The 11,534-nt window shown below is 44.7% G+C and overlaps 1 protein-coding gene across 1 annotated transcript in view; it reads right to left on the reverse strand.

Annotated features, from left to right (window-relative positions):
• Positions 1 to 11,146, reverse strand: part of LOC135209636 (myoneurin-like) — an 83,602-nt gene extending 72,456 nt beyond the window's left edge. The window contains exon 1 of the mRNA XM_064242350.1: positions 10,806 to 11,146. Coding sequence (XP_064098420.1) covers positions 10,806 to 11,009 — 204 coding nt within the window. The 5' untranslated portion in view covers positions 11,010 to 11,146. The remainder of the gene's footprint in view (positions 1 to 10,805) is intronic.
• Between the last annotated feature and the right edge of the window lie 388 nt (positions 11,147 to 11,534).

Genomic DNA, 11,534 nt, shown 5'->3' on the forward strand with positions numbered 1-11,534 from the left:
TGCATATTTTTTCTCAGATTGCAAAAATTTACCAAGGGCGAGATTCCTCCTGGTATATTCAGCTGTAACTACTAACCTCCAAAAAATAAAATGAATGACTTGTTTTAATATAGTGGGGGGTACAGGGTGGAGGACTGGCTGCATAAGCCCTATCCTCCTGGTCAGTTTGGGCATGTATTCTGGGTTAGGTAAATTAGGTAAGGTAGGATGCATGCTTTTGAACTGACTTTGATCAAACTTTGTGGATAAGATCAAAAGAAGTTCATGGGGTTCATATTCAAAATAGGATGCTGTACCCTTTGTAAGTCAGGTTAGGGTGTATTAATTTTAACGTGCCTTTTGGCAAATGTCATTTGTTTTGACACTGACTGAAATGTGAAGGGTAATCCAACAACCTAAAAATAGTGACCCCAAGTAATCCAATCTTAGATAATGACCCCCAAGAAATATCAGTCCTAGATAACAACCACCGAGCCTTGTTGGGGGCCACTCTGTAAGAAAGATCTGATTATTCTGTTGGGAAAATGAAAGGCCATAGATGTGTTCGGTCATAATACTGAATGCGAGAAAGGTAATAGTAGTAGGGGGGAAACCGCAGTGGATCAGCCTTATTCACTCAATATCTAACTGCTGAAACAAGAATACAATTATACATCTTTAAGTATACCATTCAAAAGATTGAAGTTTCATCAACATAATGTGATATATGATATGAAACCACCATAAGAACTACAATAGGCATGTGAGGTCTTCGTAAATATGTTTTTCAAGGCAGTTTTGAAATCCAATATGGCGTCCACCTACTGAGGTCCCGTTCGTAACTGCCAAGGATCCAACATCTTTCCCAGCACTCATTTGAACAATGTTAGTGTATATATGTAATGTTTATTGATCTTACTCAAGATTGCAGTTGTAATCAGCACAATAAAACAACATTTTGTTGCCTATATTAGTGAAAGTATGAAACTTCTTATTCCCGAGGTCATGGTTTGAACTGAAATTCATTTTTACCTTGCAATCGGTGGTTTTATCCTTTCTGCCATCACAGCTGAAACTCTACAGTGCTTATTTGATTGTAATTATACATGTTTGGTCTTAATTCACTCCAAATTGCACTTGAACTATGCTGCGGTTCCTGGTTCCTAAGCGCTCACTCCACTAACACAGTTGCGGGCAATACACGACTACACGGTTTATGATGTGCAAAGCTTTATTCCCTTAATTGTTTACTTTACTCATTACTTAGTTTAACTTTACTTTGTTACTTTAAAATATTTATTTAATTCATGTATATTATCCCTTTTTTGCAACCAAATTGACCCCGAAAAATTACAGATATTTCTAAAGTAGATATGAGCAGACGACAGCAAAATGTCATTATTGCCAATTTAGTGGAGCTTCACACATACGCCGATGCATTTACAAACTGTTTCCATGAATTCAAATTGTCATAGTAATGAAATAATGATAAAATTGCTCAAATATGTATGTATACTACAAATAGATATGCTAATTTCACTTATTTCCTGGGTTTTGTGTAAGTCTTATAGTACTCAGTTTGAAAGGTAAACACATACCTAAGGGTAACACTGATAAACAATAGAAGAGCACGAACAACGCCGTTGGTACTGTTCAGGCAAAACTGTTGATATTTGAGTCAGGAATCTATTTACTTTTTCAACAACAAATATTTTCAAATTAATAATCATGAATATGTAAAAAATCTATGCAATTCATGACCTTATACTGCCATTTAACTATTTATTTAAATAATTATCTAGTGCATGCTTCTTCTTCTTCTTCTACCAGAAAATTGTAGTTTCCTTGGATCTGCTCGGTTGGTGTCATTGTTGACGGTTGTTGTGAAGAAAGTGCCCCAGCATCTATGGGTACAAGTGGTGTGTGGATTTAGCACAAGGAATGAAAAGTTTATTGAAACAAGTGACTCCGCAAACATCAAGATGGCGTCGATCTTCTAAATTGTTGGTGTTATAAGTAAAAATTTAGAAACCGTCATGGCGGTATGTTTGCACTGCGCTTGGCTAGACTTTCATTAACCTCTGTTTAATCTTAAAATATGGCCTTAATTTCTAACTTTGGAGAAAATGCTTACTTCGAAAGAATAGCAGAGGTCTCGAGCTGTTGCTCTCACCACCGACGACTCGTGACTGGTGCCCATCTCTGGTGCCAGGACGTGTTAAAGTACCTTTTTGGAAGGTAGCCACAAACGCAGTAGTCAGTGGGTTGGCCAGTCCAGTCGGTTGTTTACCCTATATGAATAGGGTAAATAACCGAGGACGATCCATCGTCATCACACTGGCCAGGCCTTATTCACTCGATATTTAATTGGTGAAACAAGAATACAATTAGAACTTAAAGCATACCATTCAAAAGATTGAAGTTTCGTCAACATAATGTGATATATGAAAGCTCCATATAAACTAAAATAAGCATGTGACACTCTTCGTAAAATATGTTTTCAAGGCAGTTTTGAAATCCAATATGGCGGCAATCGAGTGGCTGGCCGGTCTAACCACAAACAATTCACCATCTTTCCCTGCCTTCCCAGCACTCATTTGAACAATGTTAGTGTATATATGTAACGTTTATTGATCTTACTCAAGGTTGCAGTTGTAATCAGCACAATAAAACAACATTTTGTTGCCTATATTAGTGAAAGTATGAAACTTTTTATTCCTGGGGTCATGGTTTGAACTGAATTCATTTTTACCTTGTAATCGGTGGTTTTATCCTTACTGCCATCACAACTGAAACTCCACAGTGCTTATTTGATTGCAATTATATATACACATTTTGGTCTTAATTCACTCCACATTGCACTTGAACCACGTTGCTGTTCCTGGTTCCTATGCACTCACTCCACAAACACAGTTACGAGCAGCAGACGACTACACTTCATGAGGTGCAAAGCTTTATTCCCTTAATTGTTTACTTTACTCATTATTTAGTTTTATTTTACTTCAAAATGTTATCTAATTCATGTCTATTATCCTTTTTTGCAACCAAATTAACCCCCCAAAATTACACAAATTTTTGTACATGACTTTCCTGTCAGATATATACTTAGCTATACGTCTCTGACGTCACGACAGAATTCAAAACTCGCGGCACACGCGACAGGTAGGTCAGGTGATCTACCTTACCCGCCGCTGGTGGCGGATGTAAGAACCAATCTCCCTTTCCAGCCAGAATTTTTCTGTCGCCGGTGACGACTACACCTGTGGTTGTTACCTCCTGACAGCTTTATTCATTTCTCGTTGCCGTGGATTTATTTGGACTGACTTTCGGTGAAGTACCTGATCTTGTTGGCTGGCATACGCATTTGTGGATTGTTTTTGGATATTGATTTGGATTTTTCTTTGATTTCGAGATGTCTGAGTTAGAGGTTTAAGAAAGAATTTCTTCTATGTTTAGAGTGTGCTCTATGGATGAATGCAAGGTGAGACTACCGAAAGCTACGGTAGATCCTCACACAGTTTGCTTTAAATGTAGAGGGAAAGAATGTTCTTTTGTTAACCCGTGTAATGAGTGTGAGAAGTGGATGAGGGTGAATGGAAGGCTCTTTCTTCCTACTTGAGGAAGTTAGAGAAAGACAGGGTGAGAAAGGCTTCGTCTAGGAGTTCTAGTAAGTCTCGTATTAGCGAGGTAGAAGAAAATCCTGTTGTAGCATTAGAACCTTCTCCAGTTTCAGCTCCTGCGCCCTGCATCGACCTAAGTGGATACGACTACGGAAGTGGCAACCATGAGAGCCACAATCCTTAGCATGGAAAAGAAGATTCGTTCGTTGCAAGGTAAGAGTAGTGAAGGTGAATTGTGCAGTGACCCCAGTGCAGTGGAGGGTGCGTCTGATCGGACTCCTTATGCTTCCAGGCCTAGACCTCTTCCAGACTCCCAGTCCCAGTGGAGGAGGAAAGTCAAAAGCCGCAGGAAGGTTAGGGAGAACTCCCACCGATCAGGCGTCCCCTCGGTAGATCCTGATGCTCGTACCCAGGCTGCCCTTGTTCGCGAGAAGAAGGAGGTATTGCGCCAATGCTTCTCTTCGTCTTCCTCACCTTCGCCTAGAAGAGGATGGAGCGCTCGGATTCTTCGCGACCGCTGAATAGAGCCTGGAAGGCGCCTGGCTCCGTTTCCTTCCAGCCCGGAAGTTTTTCCAGAAGAGCCTGAAGTAGAAATCAAGAAACCCAGGAGTGGGAGCAGGAGTTCTCGCCTCATAGTAGGCTTCGAGCCTCTTCTCCGGTGGAGGATTTTACAAGATCTCCAGCTCGAATTCTTGCTGGACTGCAAGCGCAGATTTCGGCGCTGGCGGGCTCCTTGGCAGGAGGAACGCGTCGGAAAGACGTCTCTCTCCCTCAAGAAGTCTAGGATTCCTTCGCTCGGTGTTACCGTCTCAGTCAGAGTCGGTTCTCTCTCCTTTATCAGCGGATGGAAGGAGGCGCTCTTCCCTCGGCAGGCGCTTGTCGTCTTCCAGGCGTCAATCGCGCCCAAGAAGCTTTCTCCTGGTGACTACATCTCTCCAGTAGGAAGGGATCTAGAGCCTAGTAGGCGTTCGTCTAAAGACAGGCGTACAGCCTCGTCCTCTCGCTCTTTTACGAAGATCCTTCATTCTCCGGATAAGAGAGCCTACTCTTTGATGGATTCGTCAAGAGACAGGATCTCGCCTTATGTTAGGCGCCTTGAGCCTAGTAGGCGCTACTCCCCAAGTAGACGCTCTCCCGCGCCCCCCTCCCAAGCGTGGTGCGGAGGATAGGCGCTTTTCTCCTGATAGGCGCGGCTCTCCTTTTAGCCGCTCGGTTCAGGACAGGCGTGTAGAGCCTGAAAGATATGTCTCTTCTGGGAGACTACCTTTTGAAGAGACACACAATCGGGAGCGAGTTTGTGGAGCATGGTATACGCCGGTCTCCTAGTAGGCGACCTTCTCCAGGGCTTCGCTCTCCTGTAAGTAGGCGCCAAGAGCCTAGTAGGCGTTCGCCTCATGGTAGGCGCAGCTCGCCTGGCAGCCGCTCTCCTTTGAACAGGCGCATGGATCCTGAAAAGCGCCTTGAGCATAGTAGGCTCCTCCTCTCCTAGCAGGCGCTCCCCCTTGGAAGCCCGGAATTCTAGGAGTAGAGTTAAGGAGCAAAGAGCACGCACTCATCAGAGTAGGAAGGACTCATTCGAGAGGAGCTCTCCAGAAACTTTGGCTTCCCCTGATAGGCGCCAGTCTGCTACTAGACACTCTCTGGACAGGCGCATTTCTTTAGAGAAGGCTAACTGCCCTCGTAAAGAAGCGGAGGGTTCTTCAGTGGATGAAGTTGAACCTTCAGAAGAGGATTTGGTGAAGGACTCGTCAGTTTCGTCCTATAAGATCCTTACAGATCTACTTCTTCAAGAGTTTGGAGACTCCCTTACTCCCGTCGCTCCTCCGTCTCCTCTCTCTTTATTCTCTACTTCGAAGAAGACGAAAGTTTCCTCTTGTGTGAGGATGAAGCCAACCATCTCAATGAAGAAGGCTTTGAGAGGTGTTGGTGATTGGCTGCTTTCTAAGGAAGAGAAAGGAAAACTGTGTTTTCTTTCCCTCCTTCCAAGCTTACGGGCAGACTTGGATTTTTTTTTTGTTTTTGGGGTACGAGTCTGGAGAACCCCTAGGTCTGGGTCTTCCTTCATCGGCGGATGCGACTTCTCTTCTCTGGTGGATGCAGCACGACGCTCGGCTCTTTTGTCTGCTAAAACCTATCCTGGGCTATGAACGAGCTTGACCACCTGCTGAAGGGAATGTTTAGAGTCTTGGAAGTCTTCAACTTCCTTGACTGGTCTTTGGGGGTCTTGGCTAAGAAGACTCAGAACCCGGATGCTATTTCGCCAGAAGATCTAAACAGTGTTCTAACGTTGCAGTTGACAAAGCAAGTTAGAGATGGATCGAGCGAAATAGCCTCCCTATTTGGAGCAGGGATCCTTAAGAAGAGATCAGTCTTCTGCTCTTTTCTGACTAAGTCTGTTTCGCATGCCCAAAGAGCCTCTCTCCTGTATTCGCAGCTCTCGCCTCTGCTATTTTCCGAAGAAGATAATCCAGGACATCTCAGGATCTATCTTCTCTGCGAAGGCGAGCTCAGGACATGCTCGCTCAGTCGGCACGGAAGCCTAAGACCTCCTTCCAGACGAAGACTAAGAAGGAGACTCCAGCTAGACAGGAGCCCTTTCGAGGGGGCCCCCCCTTCTAGAGCCTCTACCTCGAGAGGTAATAGACCTTTCTTTCAAGAGAGGTAGATCCTTCTCACGCTCTGTCAGAGCTAAGAAGTAGGGAAGTAGTCCTCCAAACACCAGTAGGTGCCAGACTTCTAAGATTCTCGGAAGCCTGGGCAAAGAGAGGAGCGGACAACTGGTCCCTCTCTATAATAAGGAAAGGATATCTGATTCCTTTTACGGAAAGACCACCGTTGACAACGACTCCGAGGGAGTTGTGGCCAGGTACAGGGATCCCATCATGAGCCTTGCTTTAACACAAGCAGTGGAACAAATGTTCGAGAAAGAGGCTATAGAGCTAGTGAGCGACCCTTGCTCAGCGGGCTTTTACAACCGCCTTTTCTAGTTCCAAAAGCCTCAGGAGGATGGAGACCGGTTCTGGATGTAAGCGCCCTGAATTTCTTTGTAGAAAAGAGGAAGTTCGCCATGGAGACGACATCCTCAGTGTTGGCGGCCCTTCGGCCAGGGGACTGGATGGTGTCCCATAGATCTTCAGGACGCTTACTTCCATGTGCCTATCCATCCTTCGTCAAGGAAATACCTCAGGTTCATGATGGGAGGAAGGATATTCCAGTTCAGGGCTTTGTGCTTCGGCCTTTCAACAGCCCCTCAGGTCTTTACAGGCCTAATGAAAAATGTAGCAAGATGGCTACATTTGGAGGGAGTCAGAGTGTCCCTTTACTTGGACGACTGGCTGATCAGAGCCAAGTCTCAGGAAAGATGTTTGGAGGACCTACAAAAGACCCTTTTCATGGCAAGTTCTCTGGGACTTTTGGTGAACTTTCAAAAGTCTCAGTTGATCCCCAGTCAAGATCGTATCTATCTGGGGATTTCGGATGGCTTCTCTGGATTTTCGGGCTTTTCCGTCTCCAGAACGGATAGCCCGAGGGTCAGAGAAAGTCAAAGCCTTCCTAGAGAAAGAAGTATGCACAGCGAGGGAGTGGATGAGTTTGTTTTGGGGACACTTCTTCCTCGTTGGAGCAATTCCTTTCTCTAGGAAGGTTGCACCTCAGACCTCTCCAGTTCTTTCTACATCGAAACTGGAGGTGTCGTTCGCAAAACCTAGAGTTCTCCTTCGAGATCTCAAGGGAAATCAAGAAGGACCTCTCTTGGTGGGCCAACCCTCTCAGGTTTGCAGAAGGGATGTCCCTTCACATTCCGAACCCCAACCAAGTGTTGATTCGACGCCTCGGAAACAGGTTGGGGAGCGACGCTCGGCTCAAGAGAAGTGTCAGGCACCTGGAACAAGGAACAGGTGACCTGGCACATCAACAAGAAGGAGCTGATGGCGGTTTGGCTAGCTTTGAAAGCTTTCGAGCCCCACGTCCTAGCTGCAACAGTTCAGATCAACTCGGACAACACCACGGCCCTGGCTTACATCAGGAAGCAAGGGGGGACTCACTCTTTCTCCCTGTTACGAGACAGCAAAAGAACTTCTGCTTTGGGCAGAGCAAAGGAAGATTTGTCTCCTTACCAGGTTCGTACAGGGAGAAAAGAACGTCAGAGCAGACCTCCTAAGCAGGAAAGATCAAGTCCTGCCTGCAGAGTGGACTCTTCACGAAGATGTTTGCCAGGACCTGTGGAAGCTTTGGGGCAAGCCTCATATAGACCTCTTCGCCACAGCCAAGAATACGAGGATAGCCAACTACTGCTCTCCGATATCGGACCCGAGGGCAGTGTCGATAGACGCGTTCCTACTAGATTGGAACGGGTCTAGACACGTATGCTTTTCCTCCATTCAAGATACTGGGAGAGAGGACTAAAGAAATTTGCAGAATCGGAGGCAGCAAGGATGACGCTGGTAGCCCCGTTGGTCTGCGCACAAGTATGGTTCACAGAGGTACTGGAATGGTTAGTAGATCTTACGAGAACATTACCACAGAGGAACGATCTGCTCAGACAACCCCACTTCGAGAGGTATCACAAAAACCTCCCCGCTCTAGATCTGACTGGCTTCAGACTGTCAAAAGTTTGGTCAGAACGAGAGGCTTTTCGGCAAGAGTTGCAACGGCTATCGCAGCAGCAAGAAGGCCTTCTACCCTTAGAGTCTACCAATCGAAGTGGGACGTCTTTCGGCGACGGTGTAGGAACCATCACTTTTCCTCTTCCAGTACCTCTGTGACCCAAATAGCAGACTTCTTACTTTTCCTTAGGGAAGAAAGTGGATTGGCGGTATCAACCATTAAAGGCTATCGTAGCATGCTATCTGCAGTGTTTAGGCACAGAAACTTAAACATTTCAGAAGATAAGGACCCTTCATGATCTAATAAGATCGTTTGAAGACATCCAAGAAGGTTTCTCCAGGGTTCCGAGTTGGAATCTGGATGTAGTGCTACGTTACCTGAGGTCTAATAAGTTCGAAACCGCCTCAGTCTGCCTCGTTTAGAGACCTCACGAAGAAGACAATTTTTCTCATGGCATTGGGCTTCCGCAAAGAGGGTTAGTGAACTCCATGCACTAGAAGGAAATGTGGGATTCAGAGGAGATGCAGCTATCTGTTCGTTCCTTCCTTCGTTCTTAGCCAAGACGAGAACCCTCAAATCTTGGCCTAGGAGCTTTGCAGTACAAGGCTTGTCTGCATTAGTAGGCGAGGAAGCAGAGAGGTCTCTTTGCCCAGTAAGAAGTTTGAAATTCTATCTACAGAGAAAGAAAAAAACTTAAGGGCAATTGATGTCAACCTTTGGTGCTCTGTAAGAGATCCAAGGAGGACTCTTTCGAAGAATGCGCTTTCTTTCTTTATCAGAAGCCTGGTGAAAGAAGCGCATGCGATATGTGAGGAAAGTCAATTCAAAGTTCTTAGGGTCAAAGCTCATGAGGTAAGAGCTATTGCCACGTCATTGACTTTTAACAAAAACATATCCCTGAGTAACATTATGAAGGCAACATTCTGGCGTTGCAACTCAGTCTTTGCAAACCACTATCTGAGAGACGTCAAAATTACGTATGAAAAGTGCTTCGGGTTAGGCCCCCTTAGGCTTAGTATCGGCGGATTCGGTGCTGGGGCAGGGAGCTGAGACATCCTCCTTAGTAGTATATATTTTTCCCCTTGTTAGGTTGTAAGTTTTTGGTTGTTTGAAAGAACATGCGGGTAGGCATGTTTTTCATTTCGAGGTAGTCTAACAATGATTAGATTGGTTAGGTGATCGGTTTATGTTTGAGCTCCTTGCAATGATAGTGGTTAGGTTCTGTCATATAAGTGGGCGAATCCCCGTTGACAGATCCTGCTCGGATTCTATCAAGTAAGCGGATAACCAAATCCCTTTGATAGACCCAAAGAGTCTGTCAGCTGTAGGTCACGCCCTCGCTGAAGCTCTTAAGGCAACGCAGACTCATAGACAGTAACTACGAAGTCTTCTGCCTAAACAGGTAAGAACCAAGGTTGTTTTTACATCCTACAACTAGTGTTGTTTTCCCCTTTTTTCCATATTTATATTGCTGTCTCTTTCCCTCCACCAAGGGTGTCAATCAGCTAAGTATATATCTGACAGGAAAGTTTCATGTACAAAAATGTTATTGTTAGTATACAATAAGGTTTTTGTACATACTTACCTGGCAGATATATACGATTGATGGCCCGCCCAGCCTCCCCTCAGGAGACCGGTGGAAGGAAAAATTCTGGCTGGAAAGGGAGATTGGTTCTTACATCCGCACCCAGCGGCGGGTAAGGTAGATCACCTGACCTACCTGTCGCGTGTGCCGCGAGTTTTGAATTCTGTCGTGGAACGTCAGAGACGTATAGCTAAGTATATATCTGCCAGGTAAGTATGTACAAAACCTTATTGTATACTAACAATAACATATTTCGATGTATACTTACCAGCAGACGACGCAAGGAAAAATGACTCATTGTTGCCAATCTAGTGGAGCGTCACACATATGCCGATGCATTTACAAACTGTTTCCATGAATTCTAGTTTTCATAGTAATGCAGTAATGGAAGGTAAACACATACCAATTGACAACACTGATAAACAATTGAAGAGCGCAAAACGTTGCAAAGAATGCCGTAGTCCCCTTGAATAAGTACGAATAAGTGCTGGTAAGAGGTCGGGGTTACGATTGTTGTGGTGAAAGTGTCCCAGTATCTATGGGTACAAGTGGTGTGCGGATTTAGCACAGGAAATAGGATGTTTGTTGACACAAGCGACTCCTCAAACATAGAGATGGTGTCAATCTTCTAAACTTTTTTAATCGTAAGTAAAAATTTCGAAAGCATTTTGGGGTTGTGGGCACTGCGTTGGCCACCCTTTTCATTACCCTCTGTTTAAATCTTAAAATATGGCCTTAATTTCTAACTTTGGAGAAAATACTTACTTCGAAAGGAGAGTAGAGGTCTTGAGCTCCTTCTCTCACCACCAACACCTCGTGACTGATGACCATCTCCGGTGTCAGGACGTGTTAAAAGTATTTTTTCGGAGGGTGGCCTAGCCGTGGTAGTCGGTGAGTAGGCCAGTCCACGTGGTTGTTTACCCTATTTCTAGCCTACACTACTAGGCTAGGTAGTCCTGGTCGGACAGCCGTTAACCTAAGCCAAGTAAGCTTTATCCCTAAGCCTAGTGACGTACCTGTACTTTCAGTAGAGCTGAAATACTGTCGAGTAAGTGGAATATACTCGAAGTGGCAGACATTCCAATGCAGTAAGTATCCGACAGGTGTAGCATCCTGGTGGAGTCTTGAGCACCGCACAAGCGGCACAGGAGGGCTTCTACCGTCACGCCATTCCCCGAGCTCTTCTCTTGAACCTCTAGGCTTATTTGAGAAACTTCCATCTCTAGCCGGACGACCTGTGATCATCTCTGGCCTATATTTCAAGAACCATCTATCAAATTAGGCCAGAACGTAACCATGGTAACTGGAGAAGCTACCCCCAAAGCCTGACAGATGCCAGGGTCAGTCTCAGATGTAAACAAACTTCTTCCTCTTCTTCCTCGCGCTGATGAGAATTGGGGGTCCTGAAACTCTCTACCCTCTCAGTGTTAGTTACATTGTTTTCTGCAGTCAATTTTCTTTTTCTCTTATCCATATCATTCTTAATCAACTTCCCTCCAAATTACTATGTATATTTCAATGTTTTTTGCTTTTATTTATCATCATCATTACTCATCGCCTCTAAAGAAATGTGACATAATACCTCTGCGAAATAATTTTTTCTCTGCAGTCAGTTTTATCTTCCTCTTATCCATATCATTCTTAATTAACTTCCTCCCCGTATTAGTAGGTATATTTAAATGTTTTTCTGCTTCTATTTATCATCATCATTACCCATCGCCTCTAAAGAAATGTAACACAAAATA

This window comes from Macrobrachium nipponense, chromosome 38, assembly GCF_015104395.2.
Source record: "Macrobrachium nipponense isolate FS-2020 chromosome 38, ASM1510439v2, whole genome shotgun sequence".
Taxonomy (NCBI): domain Eukaryota; kingdom Metazoa; phylum Arthropoda; class Malacostraca; order Decapoda; family Palaemonidae; genus Macrobrachium; species Macrobrachium nipponense.